The following is a 26,336-nucleotide window of genomic DNA, read 5'->3' on the forward strand; positions in this document are numbered from 1 at the left end:
GTGAGCCGTTGCGGGTGTGCAGGGGGAGCAGAGGGTGGGAACCGGACCGAAGAGCCTCCTTCTGCCGCGCCTGGCACCCTCCAACCCCCTCTCGTCCCTCGCCACCTTCCTCGCCAACGTGTGTTCAAAGCCCCGCCCTCCCCCATCCATGCACACACAAACACACACACTCACTCAAAAGAAACTGCCACGGGGTCTTCCACCAGCTGCCCACCAGGGGAAGCTCTTTAAGACTGCTTCCCTGAGGGACTCCACAAAACCCCAAACAGAGCACATTTTTGTTTTTAAGTATTTTTTTTTTTTTCTTTTCTTTTTTTTCCCTCTTCGTCCCGTGAACGGATGTGTGCGTTGGAGTGAGTGGCAGTCGACTGAAGAGTACAGAAGGGCAGGGAGGGGGTGCGGGCTATTGTAGGTGTCCCACAGGGTCAGGTGGAGGAGGACTCAGCTGGCAACTGGCGCAGATACTATTTTTTTTTTTTTTTTTTTTTTTTTTTTTTTTTAAGAAACTTGGTAGCTTGGTTTTCTTACTTGAGTCAATATATTTTCACTTATTTATTATTGAAATGAATACCATTACAATTAATGAAAAAGAATCTTGTAAATATGTTGTGAATATATATAAAGAAGATCCTTTCATGCCAATGCAGCCACTGGAGAACTTGCTCTGTGGAGTAATAGAAGCATTACTTTGGTAGAATTGAATAAAGTAGTATGTTTTTCTGTTTTGTTGCTTTTTTTTTATGATCCCTGGTCACTTGTATCTAATGTGATTCTATACTCAGCAGTGGATGAATGTACTTAAAAACCTGTAAATAATTCTGCAAAGGTACTGATGCTGTAAAGCTTAGGGAGGGGTTAAAAACAGTTTTTTGTGAAACTGTGACATTTTTTGTATTATAATACCTTGTAGAACTCATTTTGCTGGCTGAAAGAGTATGGAATAATATATCTCATGTCATTTTGTAGAAGAAAAAAAAAAATATTGAAGGTATTCTCTTCCCTCCCCTCCCCCCTTCCCACACACGCCCTCCCCTCAACACGCGCACACACACAAGTAACATATATCCACTGTAAGCGTTTTGTCATTGTACGGGCACAGTGCGCGTACCGAAATTTTTTTGTATTTGTAAATTGGTTTAAATACATGGAGTTTTTATACAGGTTTTCTCCTGTGTTCTTTGCTTTACGTGCAGGTATGATATTTTCTTCACTACTTTTTTCTATCTTAATATAGTGTGGAGTTTTATTGTACTATTTTTTCATTCTTAATACCATGCCACATTCCGGCTCACGTCCTCAGACTGTCCTCTCTACCGTGTGTTGTGTAACATTTATGATTGCCTGTCGTATTAGCATCTGACCGGGGCGACCCAACCATCCTCATTTCTGCGGTGTCAGTAGGATGTGTGACTATACATAGACCTAACAGTCTGTTAGAGATTGGCTTTATTTACTTTGGTGACTGTTTATAGTTTTTAAATAAAACACTGAACATTTTGCTTTGGTTTTACGCTTGCTTCTTTATTTCTTTCTCTATTTCTTTGACGGTTGAAATAGTTAGCCAAAAGAAATGGATAAAAGGTTGAAATAGTTAGCTAGCTAAAAGAAATTGACGGTTGAAATAGTTAGCTAAAAGAAATGGATAACCGTTTGAAATAGTGAAAGGAAATGGACTAACTGCTGAAAAAGTTAACCAGTTTACCTTTGTAGAGACATTTTAAAATCAAATCAACACGTTTGGAACATGTCGGTTACTGGAGTTCAGCTGTCGGGGCTGTCCGACTGATTTAAAGAACACCAAGTGAGCAGGAGCAGTTTCCTGGATTCATCATGGCAACCTGTGTTGTGGGTTTAATAAGATACGTCTGAACTGATGCCAGTGTTTCGAATATTCAGCCCTCCGTTTTCATGGTTGGTAGCTGGGACTTCAAAACAGCCCTCTTGTCTGATATAGCTGACGTAACAAGCTCCATTTGCTGGCAAGCTCATCCTTTTGTTCTGCTTGGACACCACTGGACATATTCTGTTGGCTCTTTTACTTTCAACATAATTGAATTGTTAATGACTTTGCTGAGCGCTCCACTGCTCCCTAAACATGCTTGTGTTTAATCTCACATCACTGAAAACTTTCTGTATTTAGCAAAAGACTGTCATAGTTTGTTAGCGCTTAAAGCATTTAACAGATCCTTTTGTTGGTTTATTTTCACTTCCATCTTTGTTGCCCACTGGTCATTGCTTTGGTGTTTCTGCATTCAATTTAAAGGCGCAGGGAGCCTTGTGTAATTGCTGGGGAGGTTTGGGTTAAATACCTGGAGCTCTCTTTTCAGTCATGGTAGCTATCACTGCTCATTCATTTAAACAACCCTGACATGGTTTTTGTGTCTGCTGAAAATCCTTGCTTTTATATAATTGATTAAATTCAGACTTGTTGTAATTGCCTTGTTCCACATTTTGACATTGTGGCTTGCCATGTGAGAGAAGGCACAGGTGTTTCTAATAACATTAACATTAATTGGTTTTGTTCGATTGTCCCAGTAATGCTGCGTTCCAGGCAACCCGTAACTCGTGTTTTCGAAATCTTGTTACCTTCTGCCCCTGAAAGTGCCATGGAACGGCAGTCAAACCCGTAACTACTTTCTACTCGTGAACCCGTACCAGATCGTTGTACTCTCAGTTACAGTTTTTAAACAACGTCGCCCCCCTTTTGATGCTGTACAGATGCCTGTGATTAACAGTGAAAAATTGAAATAAATAGGCAACGTAAAGTAATTCCACACATTGTAATCAAAACAATACACATACGATTGTGTACTACAGGTTATTTTAATTAAATTAAGCCCAAAATATGTTGCAGACTAGAAATCGCTAGTATCAGCTAGTGCGAGCTAACGTTAGCGGTAGATAGCCACTACCTGACGCTAACGCCAGCTAGAAGGGTTTGTCGTGACTTTGCCTGAAGCGCTACCAAGTCGTGAGTTGTGACTTGAAGTCGTAACTTACGGGGCTACAAATTGTGTCTGGATCTGACACTGAACTGAAGCAGCTAAATGGAATTCAGCCATCATTAACTTTATTGTTTTCACCTGTGCTTCTGCAGCACATTCAACTACATTTAAACTATCACAATTTTGATGTGAAAGCATTTTAAGGAGTAGCTTCAATTGTAGTGCGATGACTTTTTTTTTATAAGGTAAGTAAAAGAAAGTAACCTTTTACTTGGCGTAACTTCTCCCAACCAGTTTCCATCCCACGCAATGTTTTAAATATTTACGAGAAGTGTTATGTCTGACATGACACGTCCTGCCTTGATTCTGTTTCGCTGTACGGTACTTACCAATATTGATATTACTTGGTTGTTTTTAATAATCACACTATACAGTAGTTACATTTAACACTGTGTGTTAGCCATAAATGTAGCTATGTGGTGTTTCGTTACTTTGTGAACCACTGGATGGCAGTGAACACTCATGTTTCTAAATACACTCATGTCAAACTGTCAGTTCCAACAGCCACAATTTTCAAAATAAAATGATCAAAAGAAACGAAAAGAATTTTTGTTCCAAATATGTTACCATGTCAGACTTGAGGTGTCTTATCTTGATGTAGTTTCTCAACGTGACTACTGGAATGCAGTGGACACTCACTGACATATTGCATGATTTTCAAATCAGAAATAAAGTCATTAAAACAACTCCTAATAGGCCTTTTACAAAGCAGACATTTTGACTTGTCAAAGTAAGAAAAGCCAATGTGTTACTTATGACACTAATGATGGCTCTGTTCTTGCTAAGTGTCCTAGTGAGAGTAGGCCAGCATGAACAAAACCAGGACCATGAAATCAAAGAAGCTAACTGGAATTCAGCCTTTTCCTACTGTGACAGTGACAAGTCAAAATGCTTTCCATTAAAAGGCCTATTTAAAAAAAATATAGATAATATAGATGTTTTTCCTCACGGTAAAACAAAAGAAGTGAACACACCTTGTGAAGGCTACTGTGTTATTCAAATGTCATGTTAGACTGATTTGGCCACTTCTTTGTGCCAACAATAGACCTTTTTCACGGCAGACATGTTGACATGTCACAGGTGGAAACGCACAGGTGTATTCAAAACAATTAATGATGGCTGCATTCCACTTAGGAGAGGCCCTGGTATTGTGCATGCTGACTCACTGAAATAGTTTACTGTGATACTTGATGGAATCCAGCCATCGTTAAGGTTATGAATTTCAGCTGTGCATTTCCTACTATGACAAGTCAACATGTCTGCTGTGAAAAAGGTCCATGTGCTATTATAGCCTATTCTTTTTATTTGACTGGACTTGCCTAGATGTGGATCTCTCATACCGGATATAGACGGTGTCTTTGGAGACTGGGATTTTGGACTATCACTACTGCACTAACCAATGCTCAGTACTATGTTTACTTAAACCCCCTCTATCTGGGGTTATCTAAAAGTAGAAATAAATACACGTTGACTTTATTTGTTTTTACAAAATATAGTTACATGATTCATATATTTGATATTGATTTTTAACTTATTTGGCAAACACATTTGCAAGTCAAGTCATGTCCACCTGAAAGTTGGAAGTTGAATACAGTTTTGGCATCTACCACCTGTTACTGTAACGTTATTTCTGTGCACTGTAACACACCACCAGAGGAATAAATCCACTCTGATTTGTAATGCTCGGCGGTTCCGGTAGGGGGAGACAGGTGCACCAACTCTCAGCCAGACCGCGAGACATGTGGCTGAGACTTTCTGAAAGCTACGCTCCGTTTTTTAGCCCCAAACAGTTCCCGGATAGTGCGATTTGTCAGCATTTCATAGCAGCAGTTTGGACGCTAAAACCAGTTTACTAGGTGCAAACCAGCTGCAGCAGCACTTAAAGGTGAGTAACAACACTCGCCGCTAGCTCACTGGAGCTAACTGCTAGCAAGCTTAAAAGCGACGTAAGCAGGTGCTGTTGTTCGGAGCAGCTAGATAGCTTTCGGCTAGCTACATTCGCTTGCTGCTAGCTAGCTAGCTAGCTAACTTATGACCTTCATTACAATCACCGTGGCTTATATTCGAAACTATTTAGCCATGTTTGCTGACGTGCTAACAACAATCAGCTAGCCCTTTTGCTAGTTGTGTTTTTAGCTAGCAATAGCTGTCTGGCTAACCAACAACAATCATGTTGTCATCGTCGTCGTGTTGGCACTGGTTGATCTTGTTGGTGCTAATTTTGTGTCTCTGGGAGCCAGGCCGTGCTGGCACAAAACCGTAGCAAGCTTCCTCAAGTATCTGTTCGCCAACTCAATTGATATTTAGTTAAACCAATCACTCAATTTAGGGATTTAACGTAATCTGACGCGAGGCTAACTCTTGGTTAAGGCTTTCAGTCCTACAAGTTATCCGGTAGCGTTAGCTGGAAGTTAAAATGACACTTTTGGACTAACGGCCTGTGTTGACTTGGTTTATTTTAAGTGTTTATAAATGAAACCTTGTTGTTTCCCCTACATCACCCAGGCTCTGGCATATAGGCCCGTTACACAGGTTTCACTTTAGACACATTTTAAGATCGTCATAATGAAATCGGTGGAACCCAAGACTGGTTCCGGATCAGATATTCTCAGCTTTAGATCTCAGGCTCACTGTCAACCAGCTTGGAGAATTATTCTGGTCTGCTGGATCTAGGTTTGTTCACCGTCATTACTAAGGTACATAACAATTTAAGTTTGGATTCTGGACGTTAACGCCTAAAAAAAAAAAAAAAACACACCTGAAAGTAGTACTCAGACTTGATCACAGACACCTGATCACAAAGCTAGCTGTCTGTATTGGTTTTAGGTCACGGTCACTTTCACTTCTAGAATTTCAAAGTTTTTTTTTTTTTTTTTTTTTTTTTTTTTTTTTTTTTTTTATTTAAAGTAAAATTTCAAAATAAGGACTGCAACCAACAGTGATTTACATTATATCCATTTATATTAACATTGATCCAGTTTATATGTCAGGGATTTTCTGTGTAATGAATTAATAGTTTAATTCATAGTCTCAAGGAGCAACATGTCTCATTTTAGAAACATAGTTTGTCCCCTAAGTATTTTATTTTTCAATTATGTTTCGGTCACAATTCTTAAGAAAAGATACACTTTAGACTTATCATGGTCTACCCTGGCTGTAGATAGGTGGGCCAATGCATTTTTTGTCTTAGTGCAATAATTCATCAAGTTTTTTCTTTGACAATGCATGCACAAAAAATGCGTTGGCCCACCTATCTACAGCTAGGGGAGACCGTGATAAGCCCTATTTCAACAAACTGTGGCGTATCCCCTTTAAAGGGGCTGTACCCAGCATTAATATAGTACACAATGATTTGCTATGTAAATATATATAGTGGAGAAATGGCATCCTGAACAAATAATAAAGTCACACTCCCTCTCCGTGTTGTCATCTAAGCTTCTCTTTGTTTCAAAAGCCAGCCCCGGCCATGTGCGCGTGTTGGTACACGTAAGGGCCTTGTGCGTCGGTATCAAGACGCAGAGGGCTGTGACAAAGCGTCTGTGTTTTGGAGAAGGGGATATCTGCGTGTTGGAAGAGAGGGGCGTAACTTAAAGTTGTCCAAACCACACAAGATGTCAAAACGAGATCAGCAAAGCTGGACCAGGCGAGACTGGTACAAGTCTGTGAGCAGACCTCTGAACAGAAACATCTCCACCATACTTGTAGATTAGCTCCCCCTGGTCCTTTTTTTTTTTTTTTTTTTTTTTTTTTTTTTTTTTTTTAAAGGACCGTAATGTCACGGTTTAACAACTTATCTATATAACAACTGGTATCTCCGTGTATTTTTACGAGCTGTTCAACTAATATCGAAGTATTTGGTCAAGAATATTGTGATATCTGATTTTTCTCCCTAATGCCCAGCCCTACTCTCCCTGTTGCCCGTGCTGCCGGTGTTGTGATTGTTTCACTGTTGAGATGTTTCCTTAACCTCAACCAAACCGTGAGCCCTTACCTTAACAACAAGGGGCGCTATCCTTTTAATCAGGAGAGAAAGGCACGTCGGCGTGCCTTTGTCTCGGTGACCAGAGTCCGACGTGGACCCCACGGGGAGAACTCCTCCCGGTGTTGCCACAAGTTGTTGACAGCCAAACAATGTTACAAAAACGCCGTGGAAAAACACACAGGAACACACAAAAAGTTACAAAGAGCGGGGGACCTAACCGTAGACCCAGCGCTGCAAGGTGGGATTAGCAGGCGAGCTAACTAGCTAGCCACCAAATGAGTCAAATTAAACAACTCAATGCTTCATACACACTCTTGTCACGGTGTAGGAAAGCACATTTCTGTCGCCAGATGAGTGACAAATATGCTCGCCTCATTTTCTTAACCAGTGTAGCATAAACACAAGGTGGAATTGGCAAGCTAAGATAATTGGCTAATTTATTTAAAATGATGCACTCATAGGTCCACGTAGCATCCAATCATAAGGATGTATCGAGGCAAAGATTACTAGCCAATCACAGCTTTAAAGGGGCGGGCCTTGAAACAGTGGGCTTAACTTGAAGGGTCTTGTAGGCCGCAGACGGTCTCAATTGGGTACAGCGCCTTAGTTACACAAATACGTTAAACATTATGGCTCGACTGATTTTTTAAAATTTTTTTTTAAGGCCGTTAACTATTAGAAGTTAATAAAACCGATATTTGAAACCGATATGCACGTACAGTGAAAATGAAAATCTTTAAGTCAAAAATAAGATTTTTGAATGTAACATACTCAACACAAAACTTAAATGCTTTAAGCAAATATTTAATAAATATGAAACTTTCTACATATTACACAGTAATAGTCAGATAGTGTTGTGGGCGGGACATTAAGTAAAGTAAAGATACCTTTCTACTGACAATGAAAAACCCCAAAAGAAAGATACCAGGGTCCCTGCCAGTCTGCGTCAACGTGCCCTAGGCATGGTGCAAGGAGGCATGAGGACAGCAGACGTGACCAGGGACATAAATTGCCATGTCCGCACTGTGAGACGCCTAAGACAGCGCTACAGGGAGACGGTAACGACAGCGCTTGTCCTCGCAGTGGCAGACCACGTGTAACAACACCTGCACCGGATCAGTACATCCGAATATCACACCTGCGGGACAGGATGGTAACAGCAACTGCAAGAATTGGCAAATCTGGTGCAGTCCTTGAGGAGGAGATGCACTGCAATACTTAATGCAGCTGGTGGCCACATCAGATACTGGGTGCCACTTTTGATTTTGACCCCCCCAAACTCACCCTTTGGTTCTGGGACACATAATTCTGTTTCTGTAAGTCAGATGTCTGTGGAATTTCTTCAGTTTATGTCTTAGTTGTTACATCTTTCAATGTTCATACAAATATTTACATATGTTAGGTTTGTTCAAAATATAAACATTTAAAAGTGAAAGGCCATTTATAGTATATATCCGTTTCCAATTTTGAAAACGCGAATAGATTACCGCCGCCTGCTGACATGGAGAGTTATTTCCCCCTACGCATGCACAGTAAGGAAGTGCTAGTTGGCCGTAGACTGTAGTCCCTGCGGTGTGTTCAAGTGCAACTTTTTGGCCAAGACACAGGCGACGCGAGGAGACGAGAGGCCACACCCCAGTCAGCCTTCGTCGCCACTAGTTCTTTGCCGTCTGCTTGGTGTGTCAGCACCTTTTTTTTCAAAGGTTGTCTTGACTCCAAACAATCTCCACTGGAATCAGACCCTTCCAGGAAAAAACACAAGCAGCAACTGTGCATAGGCACAGGAAGCATGTTATCAGGGTTCCATTTTTTTAATATCTCCTTCCTTCTATCCGCTTATCTCCTTTTGTACATCCCCATACGATGCAGTCATTTGTGTTAATACGGTGTTAAGTTGTAATTTTAACATTCATACACACAGCTCTTCAATGGAATACGAGTTTACCCATTTTAAATAATAAAAAAATAGTAAAACAATACCTATGTGGCGGTCAATGTAGAGATTGTGGCAGGCTGCCACAAATAAATCAACGTAAACATGAGTGGAAAATGAGCTCCACTTTCTTTCTGAACACACCTTTTGACAGCTTCAAGCTCCACTGTTTATTAGTAAAAACTTAGCTTAAATGATTTGGGCTGGCATCCGTTAGGCTGTAAGTTATTTCTGCTATGTGGGAATCGGGGCATTAAAAGGTGGATTTGTAGAAACTTGTTGCTAGAGCTGGAAAATGTATCAATGTCATCCATCTATTTTCTGCTACTTCATTCACATTGATTTTAGTTAACGCAGTAAAATGGAATATCCCACATGTTCTGTAACTCCATAGTAAGTAGAGATGCACCGATAGACCGGCCGGTGACCGGAATTGTCTGGTTTTCACGTGCTCCGCCATGACCGGCGACCGGCAGGTCAGTCTGACATATGCCGATTTCATGCCGGCTACAATTAACTGACAACATAAGTTCTACGAGTTACAGTTCTCAAGGACGCGCGCGCACGGACCCAACAGCACGCAGTCTCTTTTTCCTTTCTCTCAACTTCTCCGCCGTGTGCTCGCGGTGTGAAGTGCGTGTCCACGCTATTTTCGCACATGTAGGAACCTCGCGGATTAACCTGCAACTTGTCAGCTGTTTGGGAATTCTTCAGCGTTTGTGCAGAAGATAACAAGTTTGCAATATGCAACACCTGCAAGGAAAAACGACACCAAAAACCAAAATCAAATTTTTTTTTTTTTTGTTGGATATTGGATGTGAAAAGATGGAAATGGTTCTAACATTGCACTTTAGATGTGTTTGTGAATTTCCCACACCAAGAGTAATTATATAGTTCTATTTTATAGTGATCTGTTAAAAAAATGTTCTATGTTCTGTGCAAAATGTTCTATTAAAGAAAAGATAGAAAATAAATATTTGTGTGTGCTGTAAAGTGGTTAGAAAAAATGAAATCGGAATCGGCTAAAATCGGTATCGGCTGGCCTAACTCAATAAAAATCGGAATCGGCCTAGAAAGCTGTAATTGGTGCATCTCTAATAGTAAGTAGTGGAGATGATGTAAACATTGCCAACCACCAGCCCTCTTGGAAATGTAAACGCATCAATCTCACAGGTTTCAAAATCACTCAAACTAATTGGCCACATACAGTATTTTCTTTTCCATAATGCTGCTGTTATCAGGAGATTTTAGTTTAATTTCCCTGTTGGCTAAACTGAGTGCACAACGCAGTGTACATAATCAGCTGTACTCTTCTCCTTTGCATCAACCCACACCTCCCATCTTTCATTTTCTCTCCTACTTTGTGTTGTAGTGGTGATCAGGACAGCCCAGGGGTGACATGACTGGAGCTGGAAGTGGTGAGACTTTACACAGCACAATGATGTTTTAGGTCAAATGTTCAGATATATATGTGCCATTAACAGTATGACCCATCAGTTATAATATATCCACTTAGGGCTGCACGATAGCAGAAAAAAACTAATATTGCGATATTTTTTTTCTCCCTGCGACCATTGTATTCATATACTATCACTCCAGGCTAAAGTCAACAATATTAATAATGCATGCATGTTGCTTCCTCTAAATTTCAGGTTGTGGTCGTCAAGCGGGGCCTGCTTTGGTTGTTTGATAAATTGGTCAACATTGATTGTGATTGGTGGTTGGCTGCACATGCAGAGCCTGCATGTCACGCACTAGCAACACACTCTGTGTATCCAAGAACACTCGAATTGGTGTAAAACGCGTTACATCAGACAGACTTCTTTTGTAGATTAGTATTATGTTTCCAGCTTTGCGGCTCCGAACGTTAGTTGGGACAGTCCCCTTGATTCTTAAGGCTCTATTAAAACAATATTGGCGCAAGCCTGGCTGGTAGCAGCTTTCTGGCAACTCTGCGGTGAAAAATGGCCGGGAGATGTCATGATAACGTTGCATTAATCGGGCGACTTATTTCGTCTTTGCAGCGAACATAAAACACTGGCTGCTGTAGGTTCACTACCCGTGGAAAAGCATGTGTGTCACTGTGTCGGCGGCAGCTGCTGCTCACGCTACTTTTCTACACACGGGAGAGCCTCACTTCCCATAAAAACCCCTGTCGGACCAAAGTTACGTCATGCACACACACACACCGACGTTGCCCACATGGCCACCTGTCTTAAAGGTGCAGTAGGTAAGCCTTATAAAATGCTGAAACTGACCCTATGTTCCAGTAGAACTACATGAAGCAGGTAATAAAAAAAAAAAAAAAATATCTATCTATCTATCTATCTATCTATCTATCTATCTATCTATCTATCTATCTATCTATCTATCTATCTATCTATCTATCTCTGGCTCCTCTGGCACCACCTACAGCCTGTAGTGCGATTTGCAAAAATCCACCGCTCCCTGTTCAGATGCACCAATCAGGGCCAGTGGTGGTGTCTAACTGCACACACATTCATTCTCCCTTGTGGGGGGAGGGGCTTAGGAGACTGTTTTGGCCTTTAGTGAAAAAGGGGGAGGGACTGAGAAGTTGTCGATGTTAAAGTTTTTTGTCTAAGTCCTGGATCTTCACCATCCTACCTACAGCACCTTTTTCAAGGGGAAGGGTCAGCCGGTAACAATCATGTAAAAGGAGAACGGTGAAAGTTTGCTTTTCTACCAAGCGGCAAAAAAGTGTAGTCCTACGACATGACTGCCGCACACACGCACATTGCGACGTAGACGTTGGAACAAAATATCGTGCAGCCCTATATCCACGCATCCCCACATTGAAAAACCTTTCATCTTAGTGCGTCTTTTTCCTCTTCGCACTGCGTAGAGAACGTCCGATCTGAGTCATCAGTGTTTGAAGTATTTCTGCGTGTGTTCAGGCGGCCAGGGCCCGCCTGATGGGACGGACGCCGAGGAGGCGGAGAGGTGTCCTATCTGCCTGGGCGTCCTGGCTGGAGGCGAGCTCGCCATGCCCGACAGCTGCTGCCACGTCTTCTGCCTCAGATGTCTCCTCACATGGGCAGAGGTGACGCTCATTGCCACTACATTACATTTGGAATTTCAGGACATTTGTGATAAATATAGTTTGTGAAATAGTGTTATCAGCAGCAGTGCACTGGTGTTGGGCCAATTTGGACTTCAGAGCACAATCCAAATGGGTGTGAAAACTGTCGTGTAGGTGGCTTATACAATTGTTTTTGAAATACTGAATGTCTACAGACTGACTAAAAATTCAAATGGTATGTTCATTCTTACATCTAAATTAGAAAGTATTTGTTTAAGGATTCGACCAATTCCCTTTTTTTTTTAAAGGTTATTACTGATATTGGCCTTGTACACGCTGAAAAAGATAATTAAATCTTAACATTTTCGTGCCAAAAACAGAATTTAGTGTTTTCCCCAGAATATAATTCATGTTGGAGTGGAAAAGCATGTAAAGCATTTTGACCAGCATTTAATTGTTTTCTTTTTTAAGCTGTTTCATTCACTTTAAAGTTGCAGATGGCCCCCTCCTGCCCGGTGGACAGAAGACCTTTCACTAATGTTTACAGATGGGACGGGAATCTCAGCTGTGTGCAGGTCAGTCTGCAGCCTACCTGTGTTTCTCTCCATCGTTGCTGAGGATAATAGCATGTCTGCTGTTCAGAAGATGCCGTTTGCGGAACTTTTACATATATCTGAACGTACATTCTAGTGCTCGATAAACGCAAAACACAGAATGCAGATTAAGCCTATCGCCGACAGGAAAAGCGGCCATATTTCGCAGTACACCGGAGTTGTGGTGTCTGAAAGTGATGCTTATACGTCAACCAGCCAGAGCTAAGGGGCCGGGGAGACCATAGCGACGGAGCAGCAGCAGCAGCAGCAGCAGCAGCTAGAAGTATGGTGGTAGCTATGGTGGAAAATGCTAAGAACTGCCAAGAAAAAAAAAAAAAAAAAAACTCTGCGTTAAGAGGAAGGAGTCCTAAAAAAAAAAAAAGAAAGCGGTCGACGGCAGGGGTAAACACGGATCACCATTGGTGTAGCTTTTTTTCTTGTTGGAGGTGGCTGAAAGAAGGGAAGGGACTAATGGCAGACACGGAAGGGAGACTCGTACTTCTGCTGCTGGCATTGATAATTACTTCATCTGCTGTCTCCCACGCGTTATTATGGATCCCACGTAACTTCTAGGCAAGTCCCGCCCTACGAAGCCGCTCGATTGGTTGGGGTTAGGCATTGACCTGGAGTGGTTAACATTAGGATAGCCGATTGGACAGGGTATAGGACCTGAACAAATGGGGTTACGTTGCCTTGCCTAAGCATGGACGCCTGGCCAATAGTAGTGTGTGAATGCTATTGAAGGGCGAGCCTTGCCTCGAAGTTGCGTGGGTTTCATAGTAATGCGTCTCCCACACCACTCGGCTCTTTCTTTCCCTCTGCCCTTATGGGGGGGGACATGGGGACATGCTGCAAGCTCACATATACCTGCAGGCATAATGTCATCAGCTTGTGTTGACAGTGTTTGCGTAATTACTGTCACTGCCAGAGGGAGGAGACAAAGGTTCCGCACTGCAGGGTTATTCTAAAAATCACTATCTGTTTAGGGGAAACATTTTTCTCATTTTGGCACCCTCGCCACATATACCTTTCTGCATGCTCTTTGTCTTCTGTCTTTTGTATATCTTTGCGTGAAGCCAATCTAAACATTAGATTTTGAACAATATTTGCCGGCGGACTAGTTAGCACTTTGACCAGTTTAAAGATGTACCTGCAAATGTCCGTTTAGGGGCAAATGATGCGATTTTGGTGGAATGCGATGCAAATGTTGGCATTAAAATGAAAGGTGCTTCTGTCATTGTTGTTAACAGGTTCCTGTGAGGAAACGAGCGACTCAACCTGAAGCCGAGAGTTGCTGCTGTAGAACCCCCGAACAAAAAGTCTGCCTAAAGTGAGCATCGGCCAGTTTTTTCTCTCAGTATAAGGATTAGCACTTAAGCCAGTCTTGAAGGTCTTTTACAGTGATTAGAGAAAATAAGTAATGAGATCTACTTAATCATTAATAAGGGAGAAGTGATGTTGTAGTATGTGCTACCGTGTTGAATATCTTGACTATGAAATCAACCTGAGAACAATTTAGGGGGTGTTGCTTTTTTTCAGAAGTAAGCCTGCAAGAAGACTGAGACGGCAAAAGGTGGAGCGGATGGCAGACGCAAAAACAAAAGGACTTGTGAGGAAATGTAGGTTTACACCCTTCTTCCTCCAGAAATACGCATGACCAACTCCCTTGTGTCTAACTGGTCCTAAAAGTCTGTAAATGTCTTTTCCAGGTAACGATGATGACCCCTCCTCACTGAGCCGAAAAAAGGTGTTTTTCACGAGTTCCTTTTTCATCGCCCTGCGTTCTCGTTTCAGTGTTTGGTGTAACGTGAACTTTTTTAATCTCATCACTGGTTTTGATGCATTTTCTCCAGGTGAGAGGAACGGAGTGCTGTACGTGGTCACCGTCTCCCTGTGTCTCCTTAACGACTTCGACTCAGGACATGTAAGTCCCTCTATGTTAGGAGTTATTATGTTACGATGAATGATAGCAAAACACAGCATAACACTGCTAGTGTGTCCGCTGGTTAACACGGCAAAAAAGAAAATCTGAAATCGGGTGCCTTGATTTGGCAATTCCCTGACTTACTAGAAGTTGACCTTCCCAAAGTACTTTTCTATACGACTCTGAAATTCTTTTCGTGGTCCTGCAGTGCAGAGCCTGTGTGGGTGACAGAGGACATACCATATGACACCGGGTTCAAACAGTGCAAACCCCAGATGCAAGACTGTCCGTGGCTCTCTCCCGCTGCTCCCATCCCTGCTACCGGCACCTCAAGGTAGGGAAATCCCAACTCGCCACTAGCATTGATAAAGGGGCACAGAGTAGGGATGCACGATATATTGTCAGTCATATCGGGATGGGCCGATTTTTTTATTATTTTATTTTTATTTTAATACACTACCGGTCAAAAGTTTTAGAACACCCCAATTTTTCCAGATTTTTATTGAAATTCATGCAGTTCAATGTCTTATTTACTCTGAAATGGAAGAATGGAACAAATTAACAATTAAAGTTAAAAAAGAAATCATGGAATCAATTTATAAACCAAAATGTATTCTAAATTTTTGACTCCTTTACGTCTCGCGGACCCTTGTGGACAGTACAATTTTGCCCCCACTGCTGAAAAAAATCCTAAAGGAAACCCTTAAAGTGATGAAGGTCTAGAAATGCAGATTAAAAACAGAAGCAAGCATTTGTGGTATCACCAATTGAGTCACTGAGAGAAGATGTGTGACAATGTCCGTACTGTGTTTTAACAGATGGTATCTTGTTTTTGTGTTTTGGATTTTTGGATTTACAGGCAGAATTTCCATCCCTCTGGTTGGAACCACAGCCCATCTCCAGCTCTCTTTACCTCCACTTCACTGTTTGGCCCCGGTCATTTCGGTGAGTCTTTTCTTTGCAGATTTTGTTGTTGTTGTTGTTAATCCGATGTAAACAATCTCCTTATTTGGATAGGAATATTATTTAGACTCAGTTTAGACTTTGTTTTCTGAATGCATGTTGAGCTTTAATATTTGATATGGCAGTAGAAAAACAATTTAAAGGTCCCATGACATGAAAATATCACTTTATGAGTTTTTTTTTAACATTAATATGCATTCAGAATATGCAGAAATGGTGATAGGTGTAAACCGAGCCCTGGGTATCCTGCTCTGCCTTTTGAGAAAATGAAAGCTCAGATGGGCCGATCTGGAATCTTCTCCTTATGAGGTCATGAAGTGTATATAAAAGCATCCAAAAAGCAGCATGTCATAGGACCTTTAACAAAAAATGAAGCAATCTAGATGACTTGATAGATTCCTAAATAATGTATAGTTTAAAAGGTTTTGGCAGCTGATTGTATCTGTGAAATACTATTGGGCCTCGCTCATATTGTTTTCTCTCCCAGTGTTTCAGGGCGTTGTCTGCGCCATCACGTGTCCCAAAGGTGGAGAGAAGAGAGGCGGCCGAGCGTCCACCTCCAAAGCTCCCCCCAAAGAGGCCAAGTCTCTACCGTCCAGGCGATCTGGACGCAACAATAAAAGCCAGGAAGAGGTTCCCGCCTCCGACCCGTCGTCGCCGCCGCAGTCCAGCTCATCGGACGGCGACTCGTCCGCCAAGCCAGGCCGGGCGTCACAGGCGCCGGCCAAGAGGAAGGGCAAACAGGTAACAAACCGAAAGGCCAGCGGAAAACGGAAAGCCACAACGAGGAGAAAAAAGTCCCCCGAAGTCGTAAGCAGCCCGGCAGCAAGCGAGGAGGAGGAGGAGGAGGAGGAGGAGGAGGGGGAGGGGGAGCGGGAGCGGGAAGAAGCGGAAGAGGGCGATGGATGCGACAACGTGACGACGAAGGTGGAGGAAGGGGACAGATCTGATCAGGAACACGATTTGAAACCCTCAGAGCAGCAGCCGTCTGATGCTGAAGGGAGCCTCGATGAAGACCAGGACGGGTTCAACTCTGCCGATGAGCCAGGAGGCGCCGAACCCTCGGGTAACGACGTGGGACAGGACAGCGACGAGACTCAGGAACAACTCGACCAACGCCAACCGAAACCAGGTAAGGGGGACGATGACATGTCTTGTCCCTCGGACTCGGCTCCTTACAGTCCCGGCTCGTGCTCTGAGGGAGACCAGAACAAGAGAGAGGAGGAGGAGGAAGAGGAGCCGGCAAGCCCCGTCTCCTCCTGCGGAGGAAAGGACTCTGAGGACAGGGCTTCGCCGTCGCCCTCGGACTCTGAGAACGCGCTGCAGGACCATGCGACGTCTCCGCAACGGGACGAGCAGCCCGAGCGGGACGAGGACACGGAGCGTCGCGCGGGGTCCGAAGAAGCCAACAATCAGGCATCTCCACAGGAAGCGATGGCCGAGTCGTGCGAGGACTCGCCACCACCAGCCTCCCCCTCCGCCGGAGAGTCGGAGGATGACTCGGCCGTCCCAGACTCGAAACCCTCCGAGGACGCTGATGTAGAACCTGCTGGATCAGAAGGGCCTCCCGTAGCGGACCGCTCTGGGGAAGGAACCAAGGGGGACAGTCCATCCAAGGATGACACCAAGGTCGTCCCCATGGACTGCAGTTCGCCCACGAGCGAGCACGGCAGCAGTCCCGTTTTGGAACTCCCGAAGGAGAGCGCCGTTCCCGCCGCTGCAGAACCTCCCGCCGCTGCAGGCCGAGTCGCCAAAGACGAAAGCTACAAGGAGCAACCGGAGAGAGAGAGGAGCCAAGAGAGGAAGAACGGCAGGCAGCGGCGCTCTCGCTTCCACTCCCCAACCTCCAAGTGGTCACCCAAGAGGGAGTCCAAGCGAGAACCATCCGGGCGCTCTCGGTCCAGAGAACCGTCGAGGCGCTCTCGGTCCAGAGAACCATCCGGGCGCTCTCGGTCCAGAGAACCGTCGAGGCGCTCTCGGTCCAGAGAACCGTCGAGGCGCTCCCGGTCCAGAGAACGGGACGGCAGCCCGCCCTCGAGCCGCTCGTCCCGTGCCCGCAGCAGAGAAAGAGACCGGGAACGGGACGGCGAGAGGGACCATTCCAAGAGGGAACGTAGTCGCGAGAGGAGGCGAAGGCGATCCAAGAGTCGCTCCAAGTCCAGGTCTCGGTCCAGATCCCGGTCCAGGACGAGAGCCTACAGACGAGGGCCCAGCCCCGATCGGCCCGCTTCCAGAGAGCAGTCTCCCCAGAGGAAGGAGCGACGGGGCGGCTGGAGGTCCGGGCAGGGCAGTGGGTCTGCTGGCGAGGGACCGAGGCATCACGGAGGCGCTGGGCGCTTTGAAAACGGCGGGCCCACAGAAAGTTCCCCTGAACGCCAAGCCTGGTCAGAAAACCCCGACTGGGTTACCGAAAAGACTCGCGAGGTCGGCACCGGCTCGCGCTGGGAAGACCGCAACAGCGGCGGGAACAGAGGAGAGTCACGTGGCCGCGGGGGCCGCGGTGGGTTTGAACGCGGCCGGGGCGCAGGGCGGGGCGGCGGCGGCGGCAACCGTAGCTTTTTCAACCAGCAGGAGGAAACGGCCGACAGCCGCTGGCAGCCCCGAAACAACTTCTCAGGTACAGGCAACGTTTCAGGGAATGACGCGTACAGCCGCTTCAACGAGAACCGCGGCGGTGGCCGGAGGAAAGAGTCGGACCCAGGAGACTACGACCGGTCAGGCTGGTCCTCGGCATCCAGCTGGGCCGTCAGGAGGACGCTTCCCGCCGACGTGCAGGATTATTACTCCAAGAGGGAGAGAGGAGGACCAGGAGGCTGGAGCCGGCAAGAGGAGGAGCAGCCCGGGGCAGCAGCAGCTTCAGGTCAAAAACCTTCTCAGTTTTGCCCCACAACTGTGAAAACCTTCTCTGTACAGTTTTTATTTATTTTTTTCTCATCACTTCAAAAACGCAGATGATTAACAGCAAGTTGTTAAATCAGCCAAATTTCTCTCGAAAATACGAGCAGTAGTCACGGTGTTTGGTATAAATGTTCTCTTTGAGGCTACCAGTGGGAGGTAATTATAGTGCTGGAGCTGGCACCTGTACCCTGACTGTGAACAGGCACAAAACAAACTAGAAATTACCCACAGGCACCACTGTTCATTACATTACACACAATCTCTATTTTTTTTAGGCTAATAGTTTGATTCTACCATGTATTGTGTGAAGTATTAGGTGTACATTTTCACAATTTATGAATTTGATAGAATATCTCCTTTTTTTTTATACAAAAATATACAGTACTTTAAATTGACTACAAAATGTGGCTGTTTTGAGCTTCCTAACTTTCATTTCATTTTATTGTTTATTTTTATAGGGACAATGCACAATTAAAAGTAATTGCACCAGAGTTAGCTAATGGCTAGTTTACATCTGCTGTCCCTGGGCAGGTAAACAAATAAATAAAATAACATACATTACATATACACCACATAAAACATCACAATACATACATATCCAGAAATATAAAATTTAAAACCAAAATGTAAAACAGATCATTTGCAACACAGTCGTTAGTGGTTGCAGATCTGTTCTGATAGTAGCCAGTACTTAAGTTTATTTTTAAAATTTGAGAACCTATCGAGGTTTCGAATGTCTGTAGGTAGGGAATTCCACAACCCCACTACTCTGACTGAAAAAGCTTTTTGCCCAAAGGCGGTTTTTCTGTACTGCGGTACCAACTTATGTATGTTCTTGTTCTCCCAGATCCCCCTAAAAGTGAGCCTCCTCCCCAGGCGGTCCCAGGCAACGCTCCGGTGCCTGTGATGAACGTGATTCCCGCTCAGCTGAATGTCCTTCACCATCACTACCCCATGCAGGGCCCGCGGGGGGCCCTGCCGGTCAGCCTGCAGCCTGCAGCGCCGTACGCCATGCCCCCTCAGGTCCCTGTGCACCTCCACCCCGCCGTACCACTGCTCCAGGTCCCGGCTGTTGGTGCTCAGGGCCTCCCGCCCCCTCCCCCACCACCTCCACCCATGCATCAAGGAAGCCTGACCGCAGCAGCTCAGCCTGATGGCTACACCACACAGGTGCGCTTGATTAGGACCTAGACAGGACTAGTGCTGAGCATGTGATGGGATTATGTTCCAGAGTCTGTATATCATTGGCGTTACAAATAGCTTAAAGGTCCCATGGCATGAAAATTTCACTTTATGAGGGTTTTTAACATTAATGCCTGGCTATGGTCCCCCAGTGGCTAGAAATGGTGATAGGTGTAAACCGAGCCCTGGGTATCCTGCTCTGCCTTTGAGAAAATGAAAGCTCAGATGGGCCGATCTGGAATCTTCTCCTTATGAGGTCATAAGGAGCAAGGTTACCTCCCCTTTCTCTGCTTTGCCCGCCCAGAGAATTTGGCCCACCCATGAGAGAGAGACCTCATGGCTTTAAAACGAGCAAAGTGGCAGTTGGTCAAGGCCAGTTGGTCACATTTTCACCTCAGGTAATTTATAACCAATTCATTTGGATACAAGCGTTGCATTTTGGAAGATAGATGGGATTCTGAACAGCGATGCCCGCGCTGCACGCACACACAGCAGGGCCGAGGTGTGTGCGTTACTTCACGCAGCACACCTAACTGACTGGAAACGTTACCGAGGATTATTTACCGCCGATGGCGCAGATGAACAAACGCTACACTCGTTACTGTAAGTAGGTAGCCTACAATAAAACCTCCATGATTAAAGAGTCAATACTTATCAATAACCCACCTACCTGTTGTACAGGCATAAACTTGTAGAAACCCATATTTCAGTCTGCGCGGTCCACTCTCGTCCACCGCGCTGTGCAAACACAGCTCTACTCTGCAAATGGCGACTTTACAAACGAGCTAAAATGAAAGATGTCAGTTTGTAGTCTAACTGTTTATCTTAATTTGCAACCAATCTTGAACTTTGGACAAACTCTTGTAAACGTAGCTGCTGTCTAAACGAGTCATCCTCTCTGCTGGAGCGGTAAACCTATGGAGGTATGATGGGACCAAAACAAATACATCTACACAGGGCTGCAACAACGAATCGATAAAATCGATAAAATTTGATTACTAAAAAAGTTGGCAACGAATTTAATTATCGATTCGTTATCGCGCAACTATTAGGCCACCTAGTTGCGGAGATGAAAAAAAAAAAATTTGAGTTGAGCAGAGCGGAGCCGCGCGAAGCGAAAGAAAAGAAAAGAGCAGAGCGGGGGTAGAGGAAATACGGAGAGAGACCGGAGAGACCCGTAACGTTGTTCTGAAACACTCGGCGGAGGCAGAGAAATCAGTACGACCTAATATAAGTCATCCAAGGTGTGGGAGCATTTCACACTAAATAAATCAAAAACGTGTTAATTGCAAGATAAGCAAAAGCGACACGGCATGGCACGGGCGCACCACGGTGATGAGTCAGCACCTAAAACGTAAAAAAAAACCGGAGTCCTTGATGAGGAGGAAGGGAGTTCAACAGCAGGGTAAAGTAACTACACTATCCTACTTCTGTTCCGTTCTGAAGGGAGGAACGTACCGTCCCTCCAGTAGCTCTTCTGGTGCTGCCGTTTACTCGTTATCCAGCTGACTAGCATGACAAGCTAGCGTTAGCTCGGTAATAACAGTAATAAAGCCGGGGTGGTATACTTTGCAAGACTAAAGACACAGTTTTATTCACTCGCCTTTTTTGGCCCATTCATTTTTCAATCTGTTATGTATATATTATGTGCTTTGTCCCATATCAGTTATTGACAAATATATTAGTGTGTGGTGTATAAACGAACTTAACTTGAACTTACTACAATGATGGTAATAATTTAATGAATAAGTGTGTGTGTCTCTCTGTCTGTCTGTGTGTCTTGTCTGTATCTGCTATTTGGGTTACTTACCTTTACACAACTATTAACTAAAACAATAAGTATGCATGTATTGAGTTGATGTAAATTGATGCTTTTTTTTATACGATTCATCGATTAATCGAAAAAAGAATCGACAGATTAATCGATTATTAAAATAATCGTTAGTTGCAGCCGTACATCTACAGTTCTTTAATATGCACGTGAATGACGCCGCGTTCTTCATTCTTGATGATGTTGCCGGTTGTATTATTTAGCAACAACATTGTCTTATTTCAAATTAGGCATACAGGACTAATCTGAGATCATTTTCTAGTTAAGTAGCCTATCTAGTTATCATTATGGATTTTCCATGTTTTTAGGAGTTAGCTTACATTAATACATGTAAAGAGCATTAGCATTAATTTAGTAAGAAAGTGAAAATATCAAACAGGAAGATGTGTATTAGGTATCATTTTATTTTCTTTATTTGAAAGTCCGGCCCCTGGAGTGTGCTTAAAAACATTCTGGCCCTTGGAAAAATGTAGTTGATGACCCCTGGTCTAGCTTTACTGCTAATGGCACAACATCCAGAGGCAGTAACTAGCTGGGTTAGAACCATTTTCTTAAGCTTCATAGTAGGTGCGGTGTATATTTTCCTGCTTTTTTGTCCTTTTCCAATCACACCTATGATATTTCTTTCAGGGCCAGTAAAAATGTAGAAGGGGCCAGCAAATCTCTGATCTACTGGCACCGGGGGCCAGTGGGGATTTTTTTTTATGTTGAGCCCGGCTTCAGATACAGTATTAGGGGACCACGAAGGCATATATAAAAGCATCCAAAGAGCACCGTGTCCTGGGACCTTTTAAGTTTTGAAAATTAAATACACGAGTATGGTTTTTCTGCAGCCTTCCTGTAGTCTTTATTCAGTTCTGCTTTGCCCCTAGATGGCAAGTACAATGATGGCGTATGGGAAACCTGGCCTTCTTCCCACCCCTACCAAAGCTGGTGTTGCCGTGGCGACCCATGGCCAGTCGGCACCCAGCCAGGTGCTACCATCCTCTACAACTCAACCCGGCCAGCATTACAAGGCTCAAGCTGACAGCTCCAAAAAAGAAAAGGTAACCTGCCGCCACCGGTCTGCCTGTCGCTCCCATCACAGACCACCTTTTTTTTGTTTCTGTCTATTTCTGTCAATTTCTTTCCAGCAATCTAAAACACTCTTTTTTGCTTAAGAAACAACAGATCCAAGAGAAAGCTGTAAACGAAGTGAAGAATGCCATCAAACCCTATTACCAAAAGAAGGAAATCACAAAGGACGAGTACAAGGAGATTGTCCGCAAAGCGGTAGAAAAGGTAAATACTTTTTTTCTGACACCAGATCGGTTTGCTAAGCCCCGCCCCCAATAGTTACTGTTGCTTTCCCTGTCGAGCTTTCCTCACGATTTGATGATCCATGCAGAAGATATGGAAATAAAGAAGCAACATTGTTTTTGTATTGCAGACAGTGTCGAATGTTGGTGCAAGTGTTTTTTATTAGTGGGATAAACTGTAAGTTTCTTTCTTACATACACCTGTTTGGTTGCTTGGCTTGCATGCTTGGTTGGTTTTTCACTTCTACAAGAGACTAGGCTAACCGATGTGTTTTGCAAATGTAACACTACCTCAGGTAATAAGTTTGGCTGGTGACGCTGGAGTGTAAAGGACGGAGCTGCCAACATTACCCCAAACTCTGATAACATCCGGGTTGCAAAGTTTGCGTGACCCCACTCTGGCTCTGATTTTTATTTTTTATTTTTTTATTTATTTATAAAGAGAGGGGGATGACATGCAGCTAGGAAAAGGCAATATCTAGCCTGTAACCCCACAAAATAATGTAGCTAACGATGTGCCCCATAGCCTTAAACATACGACTCCATTACCACTGTTGGTAGTAAGCTAGTCTCACTTTGCCAGACCCTCCTCCAAAGCGCGCTGAAGGAGGGTCTGGCTAGTTCACACAGCATCCGAGGATGGGAGGAAAATGTGCTCTGGTTTCGTGGCTTTTCTTTAAACCACTCCCAATCGCCATGGGCGGTGCTGAACACTCCGCACGGAGCCGCTGCAAAAATAGTCGTGCGAGAGAAAACTCCGATTGGACAGATGGTCTAGCTAGCTGTCTCAATTTACCCTGCAGAGATCTGAGGAGCAGTCAAAAATAGACCAACCGAATTTAAAATTCCAACACAAAGAAAGCGGAAGGAAACGGAAAATACGTGCATCCGGTGGAATATCCTGCAGCACCGGAGCAATCCCGGAAAGGGGAACGTGAAGGATATAGACTAGTAGCACGCCAGGCATGCTAACAATTCAGCTTATGTTAGAGCAGATTGTTAGAACACTGTAGTTCTTACACTTCTGCTCTTGTGTTATTACGCTAAACAAAAAGCACCTCCCTCAGAGGGTCACTCCTACTACAGCCCCACGCGCCCAGTATTCAGCTAATATTTCAAATGACCGTTTGTTTGACCTAGGATGTGTTTTTTTTTCTTCCTCAGGTGTGTCACAGCAAGAGTGGTGAGGTGAACTCCAGTAAGGTGGCCAACCTGGTGAAGGCCTACGTGGACAAATACAAGCACGCCCGCAAGAAGTGAACCCCCCGCCCTGCTGATGGCGCGGCAGCGCCCTCACAGACCCATTCAGCTGCTTAAGTGCAATTTCCTCTGGCTGGAATTTGGCCTCCAAACTGAAAGACAACGGAGAGCCAACATTATTATTATTATTTTTTTTTTTTTTTTATATCTCTACCTTTTATTGAATGAAGATTTTTTTTCTATAGAATTTCATATTTTGTTAGAAAAAGAATTGCCCAATCATAAATTGTAATGCAAGAGCCCTTTATTTTGCATAGATCATGTGACTTGGGAACTACTGTAGGGTGGGGGGTGGGGGGGGAATGCAACGCTCAGCGAACAATGTCAGTTTATGTGGTGGAGAGCCTCTCCCAGGGTGCTGGTACGATGAATTTCTCCTAAATGGCATCCTGATCGCATAGCTTATTAATTAAATATTGTCAATGTTCTTTTTTTTTTATTATATAATATTTCAGATGAAAGCCTAGTTTCAAAAACAGTGCATTGCCTTTATTAATCTCTGTGGCCCAGTTAAGGGCTGGAATCTGATGAGTGTGATTGTAATTTGGGCCCTGATTGGTTGAGGAGACTTTTAAGTGGGATGGCCAATCAGCAGCGAGTTTGTAATGTAAGGCACAGGTCTCAGAGAGGCAGATCAAATGAAATAAACCCCACCCCCTGCCTGAATGTGTATTCAATGTCAATGGGTGAACAGGAACTGTGCAAAGTATCCAGAGAGTAGTGAAATAAATTAGCTGCTTCCTGATCTGCTGTGTTTGTCAGGCTTCAGATGAAAGAAGGAAACCTCTCCATTATAAGGTTTTAAAGATGGAAGTGTTTCCTTCCTCGGAGTTTACATTTTAATTTCGTCTCCATCTCGTTTCTGTATTGTTTTTGCTCTGTACTTCCAAAAAAAAAAAATCACCTTTAAAACAATAGGCAGTATTGTGATGTGTTCTTACTTTGTTTAAACACAATGGGTCCCTCCTTACTTACTTTTTCCTAAGGAAAAGACTACCAGCCAACAAGTTAAAAGCTGCCATGAATTGGATGTACAGTAGGTTGGAACACTGTTCGAGTATATAATATTAGTTACATACCGACATGTAAAAAAAAAAAAAAAAATGCTTATTTACACAGCCAGCAGTTACGATGTTTTCATTTCCAGCATTCACTCTATCTACTCTGGAGAGAAATCTCTGTCCTTTAAGCTGCTTAGTGCTCTACTACTTTGAACAGCTAGTCTGTCGGTTCTGTACGTAGTGTACGGTGGGTTATTAGAACTTTTCTCTGAAAAGCATTTCTCTCAGCTGTGGCCGAAAACGATGCTGAGAGTGAACCAAACTATCAAAGTTGTAGGTCAGACAGCTAAACAGTAAGCTGAAACTTTACGTTACATTTCATTTAACTGACGCTTTTATCCAAAGCGACTTCCAATAAGTCAACCATGATTAACTCCGAACAGCAAGGATCAAGTACAAGTACATTGCTAGTTGTTTTTTTTGGTAGCCATCATCTTAAAGTACAGTTGGATGAAATGTAACACTATAAAGCTCGTAATGTCAGCGACTACTGCTTTAAATCAACAAATCTTAAAGGTGCTGTAGGTAGAATTGTGAAGATCCAGGACTTAGCCAAAAAGATTTAACATCATAGACACTCCTTGGCCCTGATTGGTGCATCTGAACAGGGAGCGGTGGATTTTTGCAAATCACACTACAGGCTGTAGGTGGTTTGCCCACAGCCCTGAAAAGAGGTCAAATCAGCCTGTCAAGTGAAATCAAATCAGCTGTGTAGGTTTACATGTTTGTACATGGCCTTTTACATCACTAGAGAAAGAAACATGGTTGAATTGCTGAAAGACCAATGGTTAAGGAGGTAGCAGAAAAATATTAAGTAAAGCCAAATTGACAGGGATAACCGGTATACTGTTAAAAAAGAGAGAAACGTGTCTACTGTTTCCATGGTCAGTAACTCAGTAACTAATATTTTGAGCTCAATTACAGGCTTGAATGTTATAAGTTGTATGTGAGCTGAAAAGTTGGGCAGTGTGCATGTTGCTCTGGCAAATCTTATAGTACACTTATTTAAATCCCCCTACTCTTTTATCAGACATTTATAAATATTTAATCAGTGTGGGATAAAAAGGTTAAATGACCTTGTGCTGCAGCTGTGGAGTGTCCTCTGTTGACCACTAGAGAGCAGCGGTGTCAAGAGAAAAGTTTATGGTTATCCCAGGAGAAAATACATAATAATTTAACAGAAGTCATGCTCGATGAGATTCCTGTTATTCTGCACTTGGAGAATAATTATAAACCTACAATTGTGACCAGGACTTTCTGTTATTGTGGAAGGACCAGAGTAAATATTTGTTTCATACGCTCACAAGGTATTAGAATTTACTTATATTTAAGTAATTTCTTCCTAAAAAATAGAGAAAAAAATAAA

At 43.7% G+C, this 26,336-nt stretch overlaps 1 protein-coding gene across 5 annotated transcripts; it reads left to right on the plus strand.

The window, feature by feature from the left end:
- scaf11 (SR-related CTD-associated factor 11) lies at window positions 1–24,824 on the plus strand. 5 transcript variants are annotated; one of them, XM_028570094.1, is made up of 15 exons: window positions 1–1,193; window positions 10,293–10,338; window positions 11,836–11,981; window positions 12,452–12,535; window positions 13,804–13,883; window positions 14,093–14,172; window positions 14,263–14,300; window positions 14,407–14,477; window positions 14,686–14,811; window positions 15,337–15,422; window positions 15,928–18,300; window positions 19,186–19,508; window positions 22,224–22,397; window positions 22,513–22,632; window positions 23,814–24,824. In XM_028570094.1, exons 2-15 carry the CDS (start codon window positions 10,320–10,322, stop codon window positions 23,907–23,909), a joined length of 3,816 nt encoding a protein of 1,271 aa, XP_028425895.1. In that variant the 5' UTR covers window positions 1–1,193; window positions 10,293–10,319; the 3' UTR covers window positions 23,910–24,824. The 5 variants fall into 5 exon arrangements, with proteins under 5 accessions (XP_028425895.1, XP_028425894.1, XP_028425897.1 ...); XM_028570093.1 differs by lacking the exon at window positions 1–1,193 and adding an exon at window positions 2,954–3,190; XM_028570096.1 differs by lacking the exon at window positions 1–1,193 and adding an exon at window positions 4,542–4,890 and having other exon boundaries at window positions 22,522–22,632.
- The last annotated feature ends 1,512 nt before the right edge of the window (window positions 24,825–26,336 follow it).

This window comes from Perca flavescens, chromosome 23 (assembly GCF_004354835.1).
Source record: "Perca flavescens isolate YP-PL-M2 chromosome 23, PFLA_1.0, whole genome shotgun sequence".
NCBI classification, from domain to species: domain Eukaryota; kingdom Metazoa; phylum Chordata; class Actinopteri; order Perciformes; family Percidae; genus Perca; species Perca flavescens.